Source organism: Malania oleifera, chromosome 6 (genome assembly GCF_029873635.1).
Source record: "Malania oleifera isolate guangnan ecotype guangnan chromosome 6, ASM2987363v1, whole genome shotgun sequence".
NCBI classification, from domain to species: Eukaryota; Viridiplantae; Streptophyta; class Magnoliopsida; order Santalales; family Ximeniaceae; genus Malania; species Malania oleifera.
Window position 1 is genome coordinate 61,370,569 of NC_080422.1, and position 25,903 is coordinate 61,396,471.

At 35.5% G+C, this 25,903-nt stretch overlaps 1 protein-coding gene across 8 annotated transcripts in view; it reads left to right on the forward strand.

Moving 5' to 3' along the window:
• LOC131158282 (uncharacterized) overlaps positions 1-23,230 on the forward strand; it is a 50,844-nt gene extending 27,614 nt beyond the window's left edge. For 4 of the 8 annotated variants that reach the window (XM_058113032.1, XM_058113034.1, XM_058113033.1 and 1 more), the window contains exons 4-9: positions 6,418-6,665; positions 18,057-18,261; positions 18,407-18,538; positions 18,693-18,793; positions 18,884-19,002; positions 22,783-23,230. In XM_058113032.1, the coding sequence (XP_057969015.1) occupies positions 6,418-6,665; positions 18,057-18,261; positions 18,407-18,538; positions 18,693-18,793; positions 18,884-19,002; positions 22,783-22,849 (872 nt within the window). In that variant the 3' untranslated portion in view covers positions 22,850-23,230. The remainder of the gene's footprint in view (positions 1-6,417; positions 6,666-18,056; positions 18,262-18,406; positions 18,539-18,692; positions 18,794-18,883; positions 19,003-22,782) is intronic. The other 4 variants (XM_058113036.1, XM_058113039.1, XM_058113037.1 and 1 more) reach the window with 1 other exon arrangement.
• Positions 23,231-25,903: the final 2,673 nt, after the last annotated feature.

Consider the following 25,903-nt stretch of genomic DNA (forward strand, 5'->3'; position numbering starts at 1 on the left):
TACCCATACCTTGAGTAATCATCAATGAAAGTTACGAAATACTCAGCCACCTCTAACCTCGATATTCATGGGGCCACACAAATCAGAGTGAACTAGTTATAATGCCTCTTTTGCTCTATAGCCCTTGGCTGAAAAGGGCCGCTTGGTCTTCTTAGCAGGATTTATAGACTGGTAGTGCCTCCACTTTTAATGAACCTAATGGTCCATTTTGAACCAGCCTTTAAATTCGTCTTAGACTAATATGACATAGGCATAAGAGCCAAAGATAAGTTTGGTTCAATTCATAAGGTTTCTTTCTCTTACATGGTAGTTTATCAGTGTTATTCAATTCATTTAGTTGCATTGTAGGAGAAACATGATTAATAATATAATGACCATCCACCAATGTACTAGAACAGATAAAACGTTTATTTGACTTAATAACAATTGAGTTATTAAAATAAATGGAACATCCGTGATCAACCAACTTGGAAACTGAGATCAAATTCCTTCTAATGGAAGGTACATAAAGAGTCTTTCAATACTAAAATCCTATCTTTACCAAAAGAAATGCGAATATCTCCTACTGCAACCACTGACACTCTCGTGCCATCTCGCAGAAATATGTAAATCTCCCCATCACTTAGTTGGCGGGTTTGCTGGAACTCCTGCAAAGAATTACAAATATGATTAGTGGCTCCCGTATCGACACTAGCTACTGGTAGATATCACCGCTTACTAGTGAATGAGATATACCTTTGTGTTCTGTTTGGCGAGATAAATTGGACATTGTGAGTTCCAGTGCCTTGACTGCTTGCAGTGAAAACACTTGCCCATAGGCTTTTTAACTCCATCTTGCAGCGCACATACTACTGGAGGAGCTCCCTGTGGTTTCTGAACCTTTTTCTTCTTCTTTCAGCCTTTTGGCCTAGAAAAAGAACCTTTCTCAGTCACAAGAGCAATAGTTGACTTCTTGATGAGGCCCTCAGTTGCTTGAAGCTCTTTAAGTAGTTCTGCCAATGAGTAAGAGAGCTTATTTATGTTGTAGTTCAGGAAAAATTGCTTGAAAGAGTCGGGCAGCGACTGGAGAATGATATCGACCTGGGTTTCCCCATCAATTTTAGCTCCAAGGATCTCTAGCTCATTGAGAAGACCAATTATCTTCAGAACATGATCCCTTACTAGGGTCCCTTCTGCCATAGTAGTATTTATAAGTTTCTTCATAGCAGTTTGCCTAGCAGCACAATTTTGATCCCCAAAACATGATCCCTTACTAGGGTTCCTTCTGCCATAGTAGTATTCATAAGTTTCTTCATAGCAGTTTGCCTAGCAGCACAATTTTGATCCCCAAACATTTCTTTGAGGTTCTGCATTATATCATAGGTAGAAGACATAGACTGATGCTGATATTGTAGAACATTCGACATAGATGCCAAAATGTAACACCGCGCCATCTCATCAGCATTAATCCAATTTCGGTAAGCGTGGGTTTGCTCATCGGTTGCCCCTTCACTAGGTTTTTGTGGACATACCTCTATGAGCACATACCTGTACTCTGCAGTCAGTACAATATCCAAGTTCCTTTGCTAGTCAATATAATTGGATCCAACCAGTTTGTTTTCTTTGAGAATAACAGCCAGGGGATTGAAAGCCATTTTAATCTTGAGAATCACGTATTATAACAAAATATGATGAGCAATAATAAATTTTTAATTCAATTAAAAGAATATGGTTCCCTCTACCATTATTTTCTTTTAAAGAATCTGTTAGCAACCTAGCACACCGTGAGTAGTATACCTCGATGGGAGGTCGTCTACTATTCAACATTTGTGTAGACAGGTGAGGACCTATTAATTTTACTATCTAGGCAAGTAACTATGCCAAGCAAAATTTAACTTCTGACTTAACTTCGGTCCTATAAACAATAGCAATGACTCAGATGATGAGGATACTATTATTCATAGTTAAATGTATACCATCACATAATACTAGACTTATTGTCCCGTAGTGAATCCCCAAATGGAGAGGTGACCCAATACTAACAATTACTAGAGTTTATACTTGGTGAGTCTATAATTAATTCCATCCGATGGGGAGGAAGATAATAATATCATCACATAAAATTAATTACTGCACCTATAAACTAGTGACGGAGACCATGGGATTTATACGTAATAAATTCCCTCATCCACTTAGTTATTTAATTCATGAGGGATACAAACATATGTTTAATATTCCAATAAATTTAATATTCCAATATTGGTAACTAAAATACACGCAACAGATAAAATTCCAAATTCCTTTAATTTTTTTTTTATATAAAAAAAATTGTATTATAACTTGGGAATTAATTTTATTCTCTAGTTGCACATGCATAAGCCAACATTGAAATTTTAAATTTTACATGCTAATGACATAACACAAGAACAACAAACATGCCAAACAAGCATATATAAACAAGAAATATGATATAATAAATATTCCGGCTATTATGATCAAGCAGCTTGCATCATAATATCGTGAATCCTTTTTCGCCACTACTATGCACTGCTACAAACCATCTGATCATCATTCTGTAACTAGGGTTTTTCCCAGTTTTCAACCACTATTCACACACCGCAACTGTGCCTCATTCTCGGATGAAACTACATCGGATTACAAAATCCTATGCCTCTATAACCGGAGTCACATGCTACGAATCTTGTAGTAAACAATCGCAATCACAAAACATACATTCGTGTGACCATAATTGTCGGAATGAACGTTGCAAATTAGAGGTTAGTGCATACACACATTCTACCCTAAGCATGCAGTGGTTCAATTTTTGAAGAACATGGTATTATTATCCGTATACAATATCAATTGAAGCTCTGATACCAATTGAAGGGACTTGCGAAATAGCCCTAAAATCCAGCTGTAGTGCATACGGATAACCAAAAAAAAAAAAGAAAAGAAAAATCTGATCATGCAAACCCTAATTCCATGATTAGGATTATACCTACGAGATCTATTTGGTTTGATCCCAAATTTACAACTATGGAAACGAGCTCTTGAAGACAACTAGGAATCTTCTACTGTATTCCTTGAACATGCCTTGCTCCTAAGAGAGTGGGCTTTTAAGCGGCTACTAGGATTTTCTTTTCTCACAAAAACGTCTACCTCTATGAGAGTTCGCTTATCTTACCCTAGCTACTGAATGGAGCATGTGTATATAGGCTACAATAGGGACCTTTGGGCAAATATGACTAGGGCTTCGCACGTAATTAATAATTCCTAATCCAACCCGAATTCATCCTTAATTACGTAAATTATAATTCATACTACTAAAGAATTATAATTGTACACCCTGTCATATTCGAAATTAAATTTCGAGCTCCTATTATTAAATGCTTATTTATCTCCCCACATAAAGATTATAGATACCCATCTATTAAATTAAATTACTGACAATTTAATTAATTGACATATTAATTACCTGAGACCTTCAACTTAACTTATTTGATGTGTCGGATTCAAAATCCACTTGCAGGGTTTGGCACAATCAAAACTTATAAGCTTCCTCAAGGATGTGGATTCCATCAATAATTAATGTTCACCATACACATAACGTCATCACCCAACTCACTGAGTTTATTGACCCATAAAGAATCTCACTCTTCTATGAATCGAAGTAATAAACACTATATGCACGTGTCCAATAATCATATTAGGATCAAGAGCATAAGCACTCGTAATAACCATGAGGGATTAATTGTTTTATATAGTCAGTATAAAAACAATTACCCGAAGACGGTCTTGTTTAATACACACAAAGTGTACTAGCACAAGGAGTTGGAACTGTACCATTCCCAATAGTCAAGACAGACCTATTAAAATCTAGTGCAACAGCCCTACCAATGGTGTGTCCAATTTCATTTAAGACTGTGAACAATAAACTTATATTCTATAAGAATTGATGATCTAATCTTCTGTGTATAAGCCGTACTATACACACTAGATCACCTATTATATAGAATAAAGACACAGATGCATAATCATTAAATAAATAATGTTAGCCAAACATTGCTCACAAAGATTCTCATTAAAATGGAATAACTGAAGTTATTAATAAATACTAAAACTGATTACATAAAACATGTCTTTTAGTACAATTCCAATCTTTAGTTCTGTTTGATAGCCATTCAAATCGTGTCTGATACTCCATGACAATGCTAGTTTGGCATATTTTAGCTAGCTCTCCTTCGATATTTTCCTATCTAGTGGGTCCAAATCGGATAAGTAATCCAGAAACAATTTCTTCCTATGAAGGCACTCCATAACGAACTTCAAATTTGTCATACCACCCATCTAGACTAAGAGAAGTAATCTCAACTTTAGATATTTATAGAGTGCGGTGAAATCAAAAGTAATTTTCAGCCCTACACACCCAACCAAGTAGGGTCATCACTGTCCCATCGAGTAAATTCCACCTTCATATGAGAAGGACAATATTCATGCTCTCCTTAGTAGCCTCCTTCATGCATGTATGGCTGCTTCCTACAATTAGCTGATGTAGAGACATCTTCTGCTTTCTCTTTATGGGATGATATACTGAGTAGTTTAGAGAATGATGCTTAGATCTCTTGAAATTGAGACTTAAACATATTGCTAAGTTCAGCCTTTAGCCTAGCTTCCATATGGGGCTTTGCTGAATTTTCTGAGGCTATTGCGCATGAGTGAAGATCAAGAATTCGAAGATCTTGTTTTTGTTCGCGGGCTAATGGCATCCACAGGAATGCCTACTCTGATACCAAATGATAAGACCTTGGGGTTTTGTTGTCAAAAATTGGGGAAATTTAAAGAATGGAAGGTAATAAGAGAAATAGGGTTGATCACTTCAAGGGGATTTGCCTCCAAATTAGCCAAAGGCTATGAATTATGTTATTGTTTCATTGCTTGCTTCCATGCCAAAAAGCCCCGTAGGGGTCACATATATATAGGTTAGAGGAACTAACTCCTATTAAGACTGTAAAATATCCCCTCGAATCCCTAACTGATTTGGGAATCTTAACAACATTAAAAAATCCTAACATTAAATAGAACCCTAATTGATTTAGGACTCATATTAATTAAAAATCCCTATTGATTTGGGAATCCTAACTAACAAACATTAAATAATCCTAATATTAAATAGAATCCTAATTGATTTGGAAATCATATTAATTAGAAATCCCAATTGATTTGGGAATCCTAATAGTAGGTTCATTTGATTGTTGAAGCCTCAAAGGAGGTCTTGTCTTTTAGCTAGGGGGAGGTCAATGGCGTTTGACCTTTTTTATGATCCCAAAAAAATTAAGGGCCTGTTTAGTTGTGGATAATGGTTTTCATTTTCAATTTTATTTTTTCAAAAAATTGTTAAAAAGTTAGCTACTTATTTAATTTTTCAACATTTGTATGAAATAAATGAACAATACTAAAAGATTTTGGTACCACTGCTTGTGCAAATAATTTTAGTTTCCATTTCTAATTTTTCAAAAAATTACGAAAATCATACCGTGTTTTCCAATTTTCAAGGTTTGCATAGAAAAGTTGGAATTATTTATTTATTTATTTATTGTTTTCTTGATTTCTATTTCTTACTTTGCATATGAGAGAATGGAATTCGGATTTTGGACTTAGATTTGTGTGATTCATGTATTGAGTTTCTTCCAAATTTACAAAAATCCAAATTCAAACCTCAAAATCCATGATTCCACTTACTATCTTGTATAATTTTTTTTGAAAATTGGAAAACAAGTATTTTTTGTAATTATTTTGAAGTCTGCAAATAAAAAATAAAAAATAAAAAAGTTGCCTTGCACAACTAAACAAACTCTTTATCTTGTATTTTTTTAATGTGAATGGAAAACTAAAAAATAACTTAAAAAATTTTATAATTCTTTTGAAAACTAAAAAATGGGTAATGGGAAATGGAAAATATTTCCACAACTAAACAGCCCCTAATGTTGTCTACTTTTGATACTTATTCGTTAAATTCTGCATCCCATTCCCTCTATTGGAGGAATCCGTGTCATGTTGTGTTGGAGGAATTTGTGTTGTTTCCTGGAAAAGAGTGCTCCTTTTGTGGATTTTCTGTTCTGCTTTTTGTCTATAAAGCTCTCTGTGATGGTGCTTGCTGTTGTAAATATAAGTGTTTAATCTCTAGTAACCCTGTGGACGTTAGATCTTCTTTTTTTGAACTTATTTTCTTTGTAATTTAGTCAGGTTCCTTTAGTAATTGCATTAGTTTTCCTGGAGTGACTTTGTCTCAGAATATGATTATTTTAATATCCACTGAGGTTGGAAACATAATTTTAGAATGAAAGATGGAAGTTGGGGCATTCCTGACGATATATTTTGTATTGATTATCTGAATTTTACTTTCTGTCCCTGACTTCTAAAAGCTATCTGCATTTACAGGTGATGTCCTAGAAAAATCTACTCCAGGAACCATTCAGGTTTTAACCCCAAGCATTCAAGCTACTCCTCAATCTTCTGATCAATTAGATCTGTCCCATTCTGATACACTGAACAATGCTGTAATTGAATCAGAACCTGTGGGGGCTGATGAAGCTTTCAAAACATCTCTAGAAGCAGTAAAAGATGTTGATTTGTTGGATAAGTTTCTTCCCCTGCCATTGAAAACCAAATGCTCCGAAGAGCTGCAAGTAAGTGCACCCCTATGCATAGCAGATATGTTCCATGGAAAGGTGTCACTGGAAGAAGTGTAAACTTTGCACCCTATTGGGTTTTTTAAAGTGGGATTTCTAAAAACATCATTGCGACATCTAGATCAATGGAACTAGGAACCGTTCCCTCAATTTTAATTTCTGATTTGTTTAGTAGTGTCTACTGTTGCAGGCGTTGCCCTGGAATGTCTTTTACTAATATGTGCTCTGAAGTGATAATATCTTTTGCTTTTGAAATGTTTGCGAAGCATTATCCGTGATATGCATGCGGTTGTTGCAAAACTTGGTACATTATTGGGTTATTAGAGATGAAGCTTTTTATTTTTATATTTGATAGAACAAAAATTTCATTGATGAAGAAAGTGAGATATAAAAGCTAGAAAACAAGATATCCTTCTACAAGTGAAACAGAAGTAAGAATTTACAACATCACCACCGCGCCCGCACCCCCCACTCACCCCCCCCCCCCAGCGCGGCGGGCGCTTAAAGAAACCCTTCAGAGCTCTGCTGAAGCTATCAAAATAAAGCAAGAAAGACAACTGCTACTCTATCCTATAATAAATAGGAAGGTATGATTTGCTCTTTGAAGATTTTAGCATTCCTCAATTTCCTCTCCATCCACAAGGTCCCAGATATAGCTTGCGTGGTGCTACTCCGCAAAAATTTCCTCTTTTTACTTTTACCAAGCACCCAAAACTTCACTATCACAAAATCATTCACGGCCTGAGAGGTCACCCACAATGTCATCTGCAAAGCAGTATTCCAAAATTCTAACGTAGATTCCATTTTACTCCTACTTTCATCAATCAAGACAATGTCATCTGCAAATAACATGCACCAAGGGATCTCGTTTTGGATATTCCCAGTGAGTTCATTAATTGCTAAAGTAAAAAGATATGGACTCAAAAGTAGAACCTTGATGTACACCTATTGTGATTGGAAAATCTCTAGATTCCTCTCCTATAGTCCTAGTGCTAGTCCTTGCTCTATCTTAGATATCGTTATTGACCTCAGTATAACTACTGCATACCCCCTTTTCTAAGACCCACCAAAGAATTTCTCTAGATACTCTAGCATAGGCTTTCTTTAGGTCAATAAAACCTATACGCAAGTCTCTCTTTTTTTCCCTAAAATTTTCCATTAATCTTCTTAAAAGGATAAATATTTTCTCTTGTTGATCTCCTAGGCATAACATCAAATTGATTTTCTAAAACCCTCGTTTATAGTCTTAATCTTTGTTCAATTATCTTTTCCCATAATTCATGGTATGACTTATAATCCTAATTCGGCATTAGTTATTACAATTTTGAATATCACTTTTGTTTTTGTATAAAGGTATTTATGTGCTTTTACTTCATTCCTCTAGCATTTTTTTTGTTTTTATAATAGTGTTGAATAGATTAGTTAACCATATACTTCTTTTTATCCCCTAAACATTTCCAAACTTCAATTGGTATGTTATGTGGTCCTATATGTTTCCCATATCTCATATTTTTTAAAGCCATCTTAACTTCAAGGACTCTAATTTTGCGAAATGAATCTCGGATTTTTAGTCTTTTCCTCATTTTTCACTTCCAAATTCAAGCTTTCATTTTGGTTTTCATTAAACAACTTATCAAAGTATCTTCATCACTTCTCTTTTATGTCTTCTTCGTTAGTTAAGACGTTATCATTCTTGTCCTCTATGCATTTTACTTTAGCTAAATCTTTGCATTTTATTTCTCTAGATCTAGCAAGTTTATAAATGTCTCTTTCTTCTTCTTTTGCATCTAGTCTAGTGTATAAAGCATCATAAGCTCTATGTTTAGCCTCACCAATGACTTGTTTTGCATTTTATTCTTGCCTCTTTATACTTTTCAAAGTTTTCTATATTTATACAACTTTGTGACGTTTTATACTAGTTTCTTTTTTTCTTAACAACTTTTTGGACTTCTTGATCCCACACCAACTTTCATTACTATCGAAGTATCTTCTTTTGCACTCACCAAAAATCTCTTCTGTTATCTTTATGATAGAGTTAACCATCCTATTCAAAACAGTATTAGCATTTACCTTACCCCGTATTGTCCAAACACATTCTTTGATCATTTTATTTTTGAATTTTACTATATTTTCTTGCTTTAAGCTCTGACCTATATGTTGTGTGGTCAAACGTTTACTTAGAATAACTTTACAATTCTTACAAGATAGACGGTCGCCCTTTCTAGTTAAGAAGAAATCAATATGGCCTTTATTTTGCCAACTCTTGAGAGTTAGTAAGTGTTCTTCTTTTCTTATAAAAGCAAATATTCAATATGACCAAATTGTAAGACATTACAAAATCTTAAACTGTATCACTGGCCTCATTTTTATCTCCAAATCCATGTATCCTCTCACCTATATTATCTTTTCCAATATGTTCATTCAAATAAGCTCCTATGAATGTATTTTTAGACGTTTGTATCCCCTTAAAATACTATCCATATCTTTCCAAAATTGTATTTTAAAGTTTTTTGTTAAGCTTGTTTGGTGAGCATGCACACTAATGACATTTACTATCTCTCGGCCTAGAGCTATCTTGATTTTAATGATCCTATCCCCTGTTCTCTTAACATCTACTACATTATCTTTTAGGCCTTTGTTTACAATGATTCCTACCCTATTTTTATGTTTCTATTTTCTAGTGTACCAAAGTTTAAATCTTAGCTTTTCAATTTCTCTAGCTTTCTTTTACCCATTTCAATCTCTTGAAGGCAAATTAAGTTAATTTTGCTTCTAAACATTATTTCCACTGTTTCCATACTTTTGCTTGTGTCTCTATATTCCAAGTTGCTAATCTAATCCTAGTTATATTGATTTGGGGTATTCCCTTGACCCGGGTGGATTTGGTAACATTCATGATATAAGGATCTGACAAGTTTTACGCTGGTTATTAGCTGCCCAATGCAACCCTGCTCCTTTATCCAAGCTTGGAACCAACTGTGTGTACAAAGATAATTTGTGTTACATAGGCAAAGTGCAAGTTCGAGTTTTTTTTTTATGCTAACTTATCTCATATAGGCAATAAAAGAAAAAACTAATTCAATAATAGGATTTTTTGAAGGATGATTTTCTTAAATTTTTTCATCAGTTTTTTTCATAATCAGATTGTTGGTAGAGCACTAATTCCACATTCATTTCCTTGGTGCCTAAAAAAGATTTTGCTTCTAGAGTCAAGTTTAGACCAATTACTGTGGTGAGCAGTGTGTATAAGATCCTTCTCAAAGTGTTATCTAAGGGATAGTCTTGTGTCTTTGGATACTGTTATGCATCGGTAGAGTGTGTTCATTGGTGATAAGTTTTAGATGCTTGTTGAAGATGTTGTTGGAAGAAACAGAGGGCATGAATTTGAAATTGGATATTGAAAAAGCTTATGACCATGTTAGTTGGATTTCTTGGATAGAATGCAGCACAGAAAAGGTTTTGATGTGAGATGGAGGAAATGGATTAAGGGGTGACATTCAGGATAAAAAAGGTTTTGATGTGAGATGGAGGAAATGGATTAAGGGGTGACATTCAGGATAAAAAAGGTTTTGATGTGAGATGGAGGAAATGGATTACGGGGTGACATTCATTAGTGGTGTTCTCTATTCTGCTGGACAGGGAGGCTAAACCCTGGTTTAGTGCCTCTAGGGGCTTAAGGCAGGGTGATCCTCTTTCCTCCTTCCTTTTCACTGTCATAGTTGATGTTCTGAGTAGAATGATTGATAGGGGGTTGATAGAGGCTTGGTGGAAGAGATCAAGCTGGGCCATAGGGGCTTACACATATCACATTTGCAATTTTCTGATGACACGCTTCTCTTTCTCTTGGAGGATATGGGTAACCTTTCCAATATGTTAATTAATTTGCAGGTCTTTGAAAAAGTGTTAGGTCGTAGGATTAATTTCTCTAAGATTGGCATTGTGGGTATTGGAACAACCTCAGGCCTTTTTGAGGCGCTCCTGTAGGTGATAACCCCTCTACTGATACTTTTCCAAACCTGGTTTTGAGAGAGTTGCCAGAAAGTAGGATGAGTGGAAAGGAGGATTTTTCATTCTTGAGGGCTGATTACTCTTATTCATGCCCATCTTTCTTCTACCCACCCTGTATTACTACTGCCTATTGCTTTTCAAATTGCTGTGAGAGTGAATAAGTTATTTGGTTTGTTTGGTGAATGTTGGGTGAGTTCAGAGTCAGAGGAGGACTTTTTTGCTAGTTCCTTTTTGTTGGTTTTGGAAACAAAAAGGGCAACAAAAAGGAAAGGGCTGCGCTCTGGAAAAGTGTGTTCTTTGCATTATTTGGCTTCTCTTTCATGTGTGGGTCATCAGAAAGAGGGTGAGCTTTTTAGATATGCATATGTAAGATTGCGCTGGTTTTATTTTTCTCTGTTGTTTGTTTGGATTTTTCCAGTCTTTTATAAGGAGATGTCTTATTCTTCTGGTTGTGAATTTTTAATCTATGAGTAAAATTCTTATTTTTCTTAAAAAAAAAAAGAAGTCTTGTTAGGGTGGTTCATAGATTACACTAGTTGATGAGGGACTTTTGTGGCTGGGAGTAAGTATATGCTTTAGAGATCATCTTGTTAGCTGGCTGATTCAGTAGACCCAAAGGGGAGGGACGTCCGTCTCTAGGCAATTTGGGATCATTTTCTTGTTTACTCTTTACTAGTCCATTAATACTTGTTAAAGTATTTCCCTTGGCATTAAAAATTTAAACTTTAAACCCCCCCCTCAATATCTACCATTTGAGGTGTCAAACATTGTGATGCATGAGAATCATCATCCAATTGAAGGATTACAATCATATTGAACCAATGTTACCTAGAACATGGAACATTTTGGGTTGTGGGGTAGGAATGGGATCATAGAGCTGCACATGCTCTAAAATGTAGAATGTTACGGGTATACTTAAAATTAGATACATTGGTGAAAAAAAGTGTAACCTTGTAATGGCAATTGTATATTTTGGAGAGGTTGAGGTGTTCCTAAATCTTGACGAGATTTTCTACTAAATTAAATATTTGTAGCATTAGATTTAGTGTTTTGGAACAAAAACGTAGCACATTTTGGAACTTTTGAACCAGTACGTGGTTAGCTATGGTTTTAGTGCTTTCTGTTAACTATGTACTCATCACATTTTGATCTAATAATAAACCACTATCACATGCAAAGTCACTGTGAAACTCAAGCCTCACATATGAATCATCACCCCTATTTTTCATTCCACCCAATTCTTAAATTTCTTTATTCCTAGAGCCACTAAACAACCCTTTAGCAATCTTAATTGAAGCCCTTTCACCTTTCTGATAACCTATTGTGGATGGAATTAATTTTAAATCGCTTGGTCCCTCTACTGCGGAGTGGCTAGAGAGACCCTTTGAAGAAACTGAAATCCTCTAAGCTATCAAAGATTGCGATCGTGATAAAGCACCTGACCCTGATGGTTTCTCCTTATCCTTATTTAGTCTAATTGGGACACTTTCAAACAAGACCTTATTGACACTTTTGAGGACTTTTTAGATTAGGTAGATTCTTGCGCAACATTAACGCCTTGTTTTTTCCTCTGATTTCAAATAAATATGGGCTTTTAACATCGAAGACTTTCTTTCTCCCAATCAGCCTAGTGGGAATATGTATGAGATTATTGTTAAAGCCCCCCTTGCTAAAATGATCAAAAGAACCATTTCAGAAGTTATCGAGCATCACTCATGCCTTTGTAGCCGGAAGACAAATCATGGATGCAACCTTCATCGCTAATAAGGTGGCGGATACCTATCATAGAGGAAGGAGAAGTGGTGTGGTGTAGTGTGTTAACTAGATATGGAGAAATCTTTTGATTGCGTCAACCAGAACTTTATTCTTTGTATTATTAGAAAGACGGGTTTCAAGGAGTGATGGTGTAGTTGGATCCATGGTTTGAAAACTTGGACTGGACTGGTTGGTTCGACCTAGTTCAATTGGAATCAATCACTAGGCCGGTCTGGTTAGCTCACCAGAACTGGAAATGTGTTGAATTGGGATAGACTTGGTCAAATTGGTCCAAACCGGCCATAATTGGTCTAAATAGGGGTTGAAGGTGCCAAGGTGGGTCAACCTGGTCCTTTGCTTTAAAAAAAAAACAATGTTTAGAGAAGTGTAGGGCTTTACTTGAACCCAAGACGCATGGGGGAGAGAGAGTATCATATGTCCTGCCCCTGCACTGATTTGTTGGCTACATTAAATGATGGAGCACATTTTAACTATTGTGTGTTCAAGTTACTTTTCCCAAGCTAATAAATTCTATCTTCTTCCAATAAAATAACAAATAAATAAAATAATAAAATAGCCACGTGCAAGGACGACAAATACACCAATTTCAGCTGATATTTTTTTGGATAAAAAATTATAATAAATTATAAAGAATATTTTTTGAAAACAAGAAAAGTAATTCAAAATTTTAAATAAGATGGCCAGTAGTCATTATTTTTTGACTTTCAATGAACTAATGTGTGAGATTACAATTAACGTCTTTATAATATTTATGTATGTGGTGTAATATTATTTTTGCCATAAAATATTATTGCATATAATACTAGGCATATATATATATATATATATATATATGCCTAGTATTATACTGTATATTATATATATTATACTGTATATATGCCTATATATACATATTGCATATTATACTGTATAGACATTACCAGTTCAACTACTGGTTCGACCACTGGTCGGACTGGTTGGACGGACCCGGTGGCTTCACTAGGTTTTAAAACCATGGTTTGATCACCCATTGCATAAGTACTCCAAGCCTCTTAGTGCTTATAAATGGATGCCCCTCTGACTTCTTTGCTCCTCTGGAGGTTTGAGACGAGGGGATCCTTTGTCTCCCTTCTTATACATTATGGTGATGGAAGTGCTGAGCCTCATGTTGGAAAAAGCCTCTGATAGAGGTCTCCTTAAAGGTCTTAGAGTCGGCAGTAATGGAAGATCTTTGGAGGTCTCTCACCTTTTGTTTGCATATGACGCCATCATTTTTTGTGAGGATGATCCTCTATACATTCTAAATTTGTGTTGCATTTCAGTAGCGTTCGAGGCTGTTTCAGGCTTGAAAGTCAATCTTGAGAAAAGCTAAATCATTCCGATTGGTGACAGTTCAGGAGGATCTCTCCTTGCAGGTCTCTTGGGGTGCAAATTAGGATCCTTCCCTATCAGCTACCTCGGGTTACCTCTTGGAGTAAGATTTAAAGATAAAAGAGTTTGGGACCCCATCATTGAGAAGTTTGAGAAAAGGCTAGTAGGATGGAAAAGGAAATTCTTCACAATTGGAGGGAGACTCATATTAAAAGCATCTTGATGAACCTTCCGGTTTTCTTCATGTCTCCTCTCCCACTCCCAATTTCTGTTGCCAAAATATTGGAAAGGATTCAAAGGAGGTTCCTTTTGGGGAACTTGTGGGCAGAATTCAAATTCCACCTAGTCAAATAGGGCTTGGTGAAACAGCCAATCAGTTCAGGAGACTTGGGTTTAAAGTCCCTTTGCATTTGTCAATAAATCCCTTCTTGGAAAATGGTTTTGGAGATTCATGACTGAGAAGGATCACCTTGGTGGAAAATTGTTGCAATGAAATATGGGCTTGAGCACAATGAGTTGTTCTCCTCGGCTGGTAGAGGACCATATGGCGTAGGGGTGTGGAAATACATTAAGAAAGGCTGGAATGACTTTTTCTCTTTCAGGTGGGGGGATGAAGACAACATTTATTTTTGGCATGATGTGTGGATTTATTCAGAGGCTCTTAGTGTCTCATTTCCGGCCACTACAACATAGCTTGTGATAGAGATGCTTGCATTAGTCGACACTTCAAGCATCAATTCAGGGTTTTTTTTTTTTGGAATATCCCTTTTCATAGAAATGTGGAAGATTGGGAACTGCACCAGCATGCTGATTTCTACAGCCATCTTTACAAGATCCAGCCTCAAAACACTCATGAATTTCCTGTTTGGTCCTTGGACAAGGAGGGGGTCTTCACTATTAGATCTTTTTACAAGAAACTTTTTATTTGGGAGAATCAACATTGGTCCCCTTGGTCTCTACTATGGAAGACAGCTGCCCCAAATAAGGTTGCATTTTTTTCCTGGAAAGCAGCTCATGGTAAGATCTTGACCTTGGACAACTTGCAGAGTAGGGGGTTCTCTATTGCCAACAGATGCGCCCTTTGCATGGTGCAGGCTGAATCAGTAGACCATACCCTCCTCCATTGCCCCTGGACTAGAAATCTTTGGAATCTGGCTGACTCTTATCGGGCAAAGGTGGGTTATGGCTAGATCTGTTAAAGGGAAGCTCTGGGCTTGGAGAGGGATTCGGGCAACAAAGGAAAAGAGTAATTCTTTCTCTCATTCCTCTCGCATTTTTATGATGTGTATGGAAAGAGAACAGAAAAGAGTTCAAAAATTCAAGATTGATGGTTTAGTTTAGCAAAGAGCAATTGTTTACTGTAGTTAGTAGTTGGTATAGTGGACTAGTAGAAAATGAGTTTACTGTAATTTTTGATCTTTCTAACACCCTTCAGGGTGCTTGATTTCTTGTACTTTGGTTTGGCATTCCCTTGATGCCCTTCTAAAATATACTTTTTTTACTGATCAAAAAAAGAAACTAAAGCATAGTGTGGTAGATGGAGGATAGGACATTCTTCACAATTCAACTAACTACGCTAATGCCACCCCCAATCCATTTGAAGATTGGACAGTGAAGTACCCCCCAACATCCCGAAAGAATACGTCTAAAAGAAGGTGACAAAATCCTGTGATTCTTGAACCTTAACTGAATTGCCCTTAATCCCACAACCTCCTGGGAGCTATCACCCTTAATCCTTGAATCATCAATACTTGTCTGCTGATAACTTAGGAACCCTTTTGGGAGCCACCCTGGCCCTTCTGATAATTATCAATGGTCATTAATATTATTGAAATATGAGATCCCATGCTTATTTATGAGAGAGGCCTCCTTTGCGAGAGAACCCTTTTATGAGAGAAGCCTCCTTTGCTAGAGAGCCCTTGTGATTTTACAAAGTTGACTGCCATTGAACAATCTGAGCAATAACGTAGTTGTGCCCGTCAACAGTGTTGCCATTATGCTGCCAAACCCAAGTCCACCCCTTTGGAATTTCTTGTATTTTGGACCACCTTAACACTATGAATAAAGACAGTTCTGCTTAATGGGATGTACTTGATGAAGACATTTATATCATGACCTGAAGAAGAGTAAACTTCGGTTTTCGTCTCATTAAGTTAGGGCCTCTTGTAATAATTGGAGAAATTTATTGAGAGAAGAGAGGAAAGAAATACAATCTGAATGAGGAAATAATTAAAAATTGGAGAAGGAAGAAAAAACTACAAAAATTCAAAATAATAAAAACTGTTGAGCAACTAATTCAAGGATCCCCTTTTCAAACCCTTTCCATCATAGTTTATAGAGCATTCAAGAATCTTTCATCATGTTGCTTTTTTCGTAATCAAATCTAACTGCTAGCCCTCTGGGTGCACACAGCCACATGTACATCTTAGCCATTAGTTTGTGTTTCAATATCTTTTTTCATTAACCTTCTTTCTAGAGAAATTGGTGCAGGTAAAAAATACTACTCCCTTTTGACCAACTTGACAACTAACTGCTTCTTCATTAAATTGTTTCTCAAAAATTGTAACTCTTCCAGACTTATAATAGGTGTCTCTGATACATGGAAGGTGTGATCCACAGAAATCCAATGGTCTGTCCAAATGTCCAATTCACAACTGTATTCTTTGCAAAATTCATCTGATGATAAAATGCCATTGCACTCAAGCTCACCTTGCTTTTCTTTGATTTATAACGTCATTTTTTTTTTCTCCATCTAATGTTCACCCTCACAACCCTTGTCCACAGCTCACTGCCTGTGTTCGCTGTCCCACCACCTTCCTTTAGCCTATATATTCTAATCCCAGATTACCTTCTATCTGAATTGTATTTTGGTGATCTCTTTCTCTCTTTTCGCTCTTGAAAAGTGCAATCATGGAGCGAGGGGGAGGGAGGGAGTTCATTGTTCAATTTTCAGAAAATTTCCACTGGTGCTAGATTGAGGCTAAGATATATGTTATCATGTTTAGTTTGTTCCTACATATGAGTAAGATGAGCTTAAATATTTTTATTTAGTCTCATAATGCACAATAGAGAAGAATTGGATGTACTTAGAAACCTGGTTGTAACCAGAGATACTAAATAAATCGAAATGAAGGCATAGGGATCAAAACCGTGGCGAAGAGTCCTATATCTGCTAAACAGGTAAGAAAGAGAAGTTTCTGAATTGAATAATTATTAAAATCTGAATACTAATCAGTTGTGGTTCTTAGGTACATTAAATCATAAAATTCAAATAAAATCAAGTATTTTTTTCCCCTTTTTTAAATGATCGTAGTTATCCAAAATAACTTAGCAGAGCTAAATAGACATAAAAAGCCTGTAACAAATTCAGCTGCAATGAGAATCAACTGCTAAGGAATCAACAGTTTTGTGCTTTTAATCTGTATCTTGCTCCCTTCCATGTTTGCAAGATGAAGCTCAGTCTCTGTACATCAACCATAGTCCTGTTGAGAACCTAGAGATTTAGATTTTTAGTGCAAACATGTGTGAATCCATTTTTATTAAGTCTTTGACATGGCTTATGTGAATGCATAGTCTTGGCCAAAAATGAAACTAGCAATCATATTGCCAAATTTTTAGGTACATCCATATTATATTTATTAGCTTAATAATTCATGCTTACCTTTCATTATTTGACCATTTGGAAAACATTGTCGGAAATATAATAGAAGGAAAAAAATATTTACTAATAAAATTAATATTAGATAAAAACAAGATACTTATTAGGAGTTAGGTGTGGAAGGACCACTGTCTTTAAAAACAATTTTGCGCCTACGGAGAACATTTCTAGGTGCATATAGTCACTACGCGCACGACCTTGTGGATTACTCAGATGACTCGGTTTTGTGTGCACTCACAAACACCAAAGCTATAGGAGATGTAATGTCATTTAGCTACCTAAAAAAATATAAATCTCAAGAAAGATTAGAAGATAAAGTTCTTTCAATGAAGAAAACTGGTATATTGAAATGAAGCTGGATCACTGTTTATATAATTAAAGTAATAGTTAATATTCTAAAAACGTTAAAACTAATATATTAAATTTAATGTATATTAAATTAATATTTATTAAACATATATATTTTTTAATTTGAAACATCCAGAATTAATTCGGTAATTCCAACAGACACCACTTCCTTGGAATTATTTTTCATGATGCATCTTTTGCGTTTAGTGTAGAATTTTTATCTGACACTCATCTTTTTTCAAATGCAGGAGAAAATAAACAAGTTCCTTGCATATAAGAGATTTGGAAAGAGCTTCAATGCAGAAGTCCGCAATAGGAAGGATTATCGGAATCCTGATTTTTTGCTGCACGCAGTTAGGTATCAAGATATTGATCAGATAGGGTCGTGCTTCAGTAAAGATGTATTTGACCCTCATGGGTTTGACAAAAGTGACTACTATGATGCGATAGGTGGTTAGCACTTTCTTCTTCAGTCTCTCTTTCACTTTTCCTTTTCTGAAGTTAATGATGAACCATACAAGGCTGCCTGCATATATTATCTAGAATGTTTCCACCTAACAACTGCTCATATTTTTAATTTTGTTCCTTTTTTAAATAGAGGTTGACATGAAGCGTGAAATGGAGAGAAGAGAGCAAGAAAAGAAGAAGAATCAAAAAGTTGAATTTGTTCCTGCAGGATCACAACCTGGAAGTGTTGCGGCAGCTTCAAAAATTAACTTGCCCATGCCAGGTAAATAATATCCTTCTTTCTCTGTGGCATAAAGGCCAAAATAAACCTTCATAAGAAGAACATGGTGACTTATGGAAGAAGTTTCCTGTTTTGTCAGTTGGTAGGAAGAATGTCTAACTGCATTGCTTTCTTGATGGATTACTCTAATTTGCAGGTGTGTCGACTGTGGCTGCTAGTGGGTTGCCATCAGTTCCAACTGCTGCTGATGTGGGGTCTCGTGATGCAAGACAGAATAAGAAATCAAAGTGGGATAAGGTGTTCATCTACTGTATGGGCATGTGTCCTGCCAATGCAAAACAAAATTAGTAAATAACCATTTCTTTATCCATTTTTTTCTGGTTTCAGGTGGATGGTGATAGAAGGAATCCTGTGCCACCTGCAGGACAAGATTCTGCATCTGCTGTTGGTGGACATGCAGCACTTTTATCTGCTGCTAATGCTGGTGCTGGATACACTGCTTTTGCGTAAGTTCTGTATGCTAGTTTCAACTGTTCAAGGCTTGTATTTGCTCATAGTACCTTTCCTCCGTGTGCTAGGGTTTTTGCTTGCACTACTCTGGTCATGTGCCCTCTCCTCAGTGAGCATTTTCTTGAGTGTTTCTCCACTAAGCATCCTACATGAAACATGGCTCCTTCTGTTCCCCAAGCATGCGTGGTGCCTCCTGCACCTTCACAATTTGCAACAAGAGTTCCCTTAACTCACACTTACATAATGGGCAGCAAAAAGGCTGCAGAAGAAACACTCTTGGAATGCGAATTTACATCTGATAACTTACAAGAAATAGTATGAGAATGTGTAAATTAAAGCTTGTTGAACTCTTAAAGGTCACTGAGGCTCAGTAAATGAAAAAAAAAAAAGAAAAAAAGAGAAAAAAGGGTGCTAAATTTAATTTAGAGTGGTCTATTTAGAATTTTTTATTAGAAAAGAAATTTATTGAGAGAAGAAAGGAGGAAAAAATACAGGGGATAAGCATTACCCTAGCCTAGAAGAGAGAAGTCTATAATAGTTAGAGTTGGGAAAATAGCTTCTGTGAAGGAATCTGCAACAAATTGGTAGATCAGTCCAATATTGGTTTTCCAAAAACAAGCCATTATGTCAGCAAAGGAGAAGTATTTGTTGAATGGTCTTTTGGCCAATTGGTCAACCTATATTCCTGTTCGCAGAAGCCAATTTGGATTGTTTGTTTCATTTAGAGATACTGTAAGACCAATTTTGCTGAACAGAATTTTTGGTCTGTGCACGGGTCTATCAACCGTTCTTTACTGGCAGTGAATTTATACTCTTGATAAGTTGGCCTATAAAAAAATATATAATACATCTGATCATTTCCAATTCAGCCCAAACTAACCTAAAACTTGATTTTATGGGCCTATTAACTGTAAATTAAGATCCCAAGATGACACTGATTCTAACTTGGCTCGAGCTTTGAATGTGCACAACCTTTACAGCCTTAAACATTGAAAGGAAAATAAGTAACTGGTTGTCCAAAGTCTTTGAAAATCCTTTGAGGCTTGAAAAACTACACCTTTTAAATCGTGAGACTCTATTGCTTGAAGGAGGACTTGCTCAAATTGTTGAATTATTCTCTAAATCCTTCAATGCAGCTGTCTTCCATTTCAATAAAAAAATTTGCACTCAAATAGTTTTTTAATAGTCCATGTTTTCTTGTCATAAGAAATAATTTCATGAATGGCCAACAAAATATGTTAATCTTGTTGTTATCAGGGCTATTACAAAAACTTCTTTGGAATTAGAGTCAGTCATCTGAATTTCTTCACTACAGCAATTTTAATTTTTGAATCAACATTAATTGAGTGATTATGGTGCTCTTAATAATTTTATTGAAAAATTTTATTAGTGTCCTTATATGCACCTTTGCAGGATTATGATCCAACATTTGGGATGTCTATTGAGCTACATCCCACCCTTATTGGAATGGGTGTTGCCTGACATGGCAAATATTTTCCAGATTGATTTTGACATAATTCACCTGTCTAATAATTTATGAGTATTTATTTCTAGTTTCCTGGTGAAGCTGATTGTATACTTAAAATGTGTAGAGTGATGCACTTATTTTTATAGGCTAATCAAACGACCTACCTTCATGAGTTGATGTGTGTTTTGATGTCAGGGTTTTCAGCATAATTTTTGCATGACTGAACTTTATGAACACGTGAATAGAGGTTGAATAAACATTTGATACTACCAGAAAATGCCACCAACTTGCAAGAGACTAGAGGTGAAGATATGCAGGGTTATGTATAAAGATCAAGGAGGCCACGTTGAATATGATTGCATTAAACAGTAGCCTCATGAGGGCTTTTCTGGTATTAATAGTAAGGGGTGATTCTCAATATAGGGCTGAAATTTCTAAGAGGAGGCTTGTTGCATGAGGGCAATTCATTCTGGAACTGATGTGTCAGATATTTTATCAAATTTTTTATGCAAAGTTGTGCACATAGAAAATGCTTAAAAGGAATGAAGGAATGATGATGATAGTTTTTTGCTTCTGGAGTCTCAGTCTACTGCTGAGAGTGGCCTTGGAGAGAATATTTGTAAAAGTGGAGTGTAGGTTGTGAATGAAAAATTAGGGGACGAGTCATATGAGGAAAGTGATCTTGACAGCCATTTTATATTTGATAATGGATTATTGTTTGGATGAAAATTGTGTTCACTATGGTTGTAACTTGGATTATTCTTTGGATAATGCCTCTTGCATATCAATGAATCCAACATAGAGTTGGAAAGAAAATCCAATCTTTAAGGTGAAGCAATTGATTTACATACTTTTAGTTGTTAGGTTAGGAGGAAGCAGGATATACTGATATCATGGGACAAATCTCATCCTGCCACAGTTGGAGGCAAATGATAAGGAAGATCAAGATCTTTTGGAGAAAAAAGGCCTTGTAATTGACTGGTCTTGGAGGAGGTTAATCCCTAAGAACTTGGGGCTGGATCTAAGAAAGAGTAAGAAAAAGAAAGGGCAGAGCGTCAATGGGAAGGGGTTGAAGAAAGATTTCCTAAATAAATTGTTTTAATTTTGGGATTTTTTCTTTGTTTCTTTTTTTATTTTTTAATTTTTTTTTTCAATGTGTAGTATATTCTTTATAACTTACAGGTTTCTTTTTCAATTATCAGTTTAACTCGTCGATTTGACAATTAAAGATGGGACTGAAGAAGATATTCAATTTTTGGTTCTCTTAATGAATCTTTCTCTCTCTCTCTGTCTCTCCCCCCTGATGTCATGTTGCATTTGCAATTAGTGAAGATCAATAAGAATACTGCAAATGCTGTCAACAAATCTAAAATTAAATATTTAGCTTATACTAGCATAATCTGGTTAAATAAAGAATTGTGAATCCACCCTGATTTATGACATCGCGATATAAGGTTGAAAGGAGTGACATGGGGACATTTAAAACAGTATTCATATATATAAATGACCAAATAGAAAATCATGTATCGTTAAATTCCTGGTCTCAAGCTTAACTCTAGTGAGGTATTGTCTGCCTTAGCCCATTAGCCTCATGGTTTTATCCTATAAAGGCACCTCACATGGTTGGAGCACAAACCACCCTTATGAGTCCAAGATCTTCTAGTACACATCCAACGTAGGATTGTGACAACTATCATGTTGCGGAAGTATCCAAACAGAAGATCAAGTAATATGTCTACAAATCTTAGCTTCGATGGCTGGTGGTGTTTGTTTGTTTTCCTCAAATAGATTATCATAATTTTGAGACATGTCCAGAGTAAGGAGGGAGTTTGCATCCATTTAAATGGATGCATGGGCTCTTTGGGGAAAGAAAAAAGGGGGGGGGGGGGGGGGGGGGTGTTTGTTTGGATGTGGGTGCAGGTGTGAGTGAGAGATCTTCAAAAGTGAGCAAACTATGACAGAAATTATCTTTTGACCCTGATGGCCTAGGCAAGCATTGCATAATTTATGTTATAACATTTGGCTGCGTTAAATCATGAAGGCAGATCTAGCAATGTTAAAGGAGAGAATATGAAATGGTGTATTATGTCTCTCAAAGGATTAATATAAGTTAAGTTAGCAGGAGTTGATAATCTTATAGTATTAATATTCTTTAGGTTAGCAGGAGTCGATAAGATTATCGTATTACTATTGAATTTTAGAAATTTTGGATGCAAGTGCTAGTCATGATGCATTTATATTTGCTTCTCACTCATTGAATGTCATTATGATGTACTTGTGCTTTATGTGTTATCTTCTAAAATGCCAGGCAACAAAGACGGCGAGAGGCAGAAGAGAAAAGATCTAGCGAAAGGAAGTTGGATAGGAGATCTTGAGCCGTAAATTGTACATTATAGAGGAAAGTCGGTAGATGTATACATGATGGCTCCAAGGGGCGATGAAGCTGGCCCTTCGCACCAACCATGTATTGTGAAAAATGTTGGCTTGGAATTGAAGTCGGTTGATGTGAGCCATCCTTTGTATACTATCTTTGAGATATTAGGTTATACACTTTAAAGCATCGATTATATTCAATGCAACATTTTGTAAAATGGGCAAAAATGCTCAGGGCGGGGTTGCAGGTTTGTATCATATCACGTTACATCCTGCGTTTTTGTACATGGGCAAATCCTCTCTTCCTTCTTGCATAATGACTTGTAGAGAGAATTGGTATTATACAAGGAGCGTTTGATCTTATATAAATCTACATTGCCTCATGATGCCCCAATCATATTATCTAATGTTAAATCAATTATGTAAGTGTTGTTTGACCGACCCAAGAACCGAATTTCTTTAGCTGAGAAATCTTCGGCTGTTGCTGTCTTCTAGGAAGACTCGCCTTCAGCAGTAATGACCATTACCCTTTATTTCAACGTGTCATGGAATGTGATGCCACTGCTTGGAATGTGAGAAATTCACGGTCCCATTTTGCTTCCAATTTAAGTGCGAAAAATATATGTAATTTGAAAAAGTGGTGATTGCCGGGCGGAAGGCACCCATCCCAAAAAAAATGATTGTCAAATGTCACAAGTTGGAATGTAGGATTTAATAAAGTTGTCACCCTAAATCGAGCAGAATGATTTTAAAAATGTATTTTACGTGCAGATTTGCAAACATATGCAACAGTTTTCCTTGTAGTATGTGTACTAAAATCCAAAGCAATTATAGAAAGGGGAAAAAAAAAAAAAAAACGACTCATTGAAAGGCATCTCCTTGAAATTTTGTTCATAGAATTTGAGTTAGCTTAAAAAATTCAATAAAATTAAAGATATAAAAACTCAATAATCTTTGACTCTAAGAGCTTCTAATAGTTATTTTTGACATGGTGCTAGTATTTTTGAGAAAATGTTGTACTTACAAAAAATTTACAAATTTATGAAAAGATTAGTGTTGAATTATTGTTTGCATCAAGAACCATACTGTTTCAATATCATCAACATATTAATAAAACTAATACAAAAAATTTAAACCATGTACAAGTAATGAATACATGATCGTTAATTCTTGATTACTCCTCAAAAAGCACTTATTTTTCTTTAAAATAGTAGTTTTGAAAAAGTATTTTATGCAGCAGGTATTTACTTATTTGGGTGCAAGCTAAACAATATTTTTAACAAGTACTTATATTTAGTACTTTTTTGGAGTAAGCACTAATTATTTTTAAGTAGTTCTAAATAAGGTTTAATATTTTCTAAACTAATATATGCTCCTCTACCTCCTTATTTTATTAAGCCTAGTAAAATAAACTTTTTAAATATACAACATTATTTATAGTTTTACAAGTGTCGATAGTCATGTTTTACCCAATAAAATGAAGACCAAGCTTAAACATACAAAAATTAGGTAAAAAAAACAAAGAGAAAGGAAGGTAACATGAAATGGTCAACCAACCCCTTTCTCACCATTTATTGCTGGCGCCCTAACAAGCGGTCGATTGGCTCATTTGGGTGGTCGATCAACCCTAACAACATTTGAATTTTTGTTTTGTCCTCTCATAATTGGTTGGGAGATTTGGGTATGTTGTGTTCTAAGGTTGCCACATGTCAAGCAACGGTATTGGCAGTTGGTGGTTGATGGTTAATTATAACTAAATTGAGTTTGAATTTTCAAAATTCAAATGCATAAAGTCATTTCCCTCCATTCCATTAGAGGTCTATAAAAGGACCTCTTAGGAGAGAGATGAGGGTTGGTCCAAATGGGGGCAAAGAGAGGATTTCCAAGAGTTTTCGTATGGTTAAAAAAGGATTTTTGTTGAAAGGAAGAAAGGGTGACAACCACATCTCTCATCCAATGAATTAAAGAGAGAGAGTCCTCTACTTGATCTATAGAGGGTTTTCCTTTAATAAGGTTAGTGTGACCCTTCACTTCATTCATTTTCACATGTTTTTATGAGTTTTGTATAATGAAGCATGTTAATGTTTTCTTGGATTTACATGTTCAATGCTTCATGAATTTTCCATTAATTCATATCAACAATGCATGCTAGATGTGTCAGGATTTGTTTTTTACTTTAATTTCATGGAAAAAGTCACGTCTAAAAGCCAAAAAATGCATGTTTTCTTAAAATTTTCTTACAAGCGATCAACCAATTCATTTAGGCTGTCGACTGACTCCTGGTTGATTTTAAAAAGTAGTCATTAGGCTATTAGACGATTGACCACCCTCTAGAAGCGGTCAACCGCTAAATTCCAAGAGTGCATATTTTTGGACTTTTCATAGTTTTCTATAGATAAGTGTTTTTAAGTCTACATACTCATTAAAGTGTGTTTGGTCAAGTCTAGATGCTATTTTGCTAGGGGTTTTCATGGTTTTTCCATTAAAAATAAAATTTTCATTAAAAAAAAAAGAATTCATGTGAAGTTTTCAAATTTTTACAAAGTTTTCAAACATTATTGGAGTCATACACCTGTTATGTGGCTTTTTGGATGTTCTCCAAAACCATTTAAAACATTTTTCAAGGTGGTTTTTTGGTTCTCCCACAAAAATCTATACTTTTTCAAGTTTAAACAAGGGAAATATCATTTTCAAAGCAATCGCCCATGAAGTGGGTTGAGGGTGGAAAAATGAGTTTTTCTTAAGGTTTAACCTTATTTTAGTCTCTATTTTACTGAGTTTTTGTCAAAAAATTAGTTTTCTAATAAAAAGCAAAAATGGTTTTTGAACATAAACTTCAAATGGTTTCAAAGGATTCAAGTGTTTTCAAGTTTTGTCTTACAACTCATCAAAATGTGTTATAAAACTTGTCTTTTTAAAACAGAATTTTTTTTTTTTTTGATGAACTATAAGTGTCTTGATCCTTCCAATGGAGAATATATGGGCCTTTATAGATTCAGCTACAACTAAAAAAACTAAGCATTTTCTTTGCTTCCCCTTCCACCCCACCCCCCCCC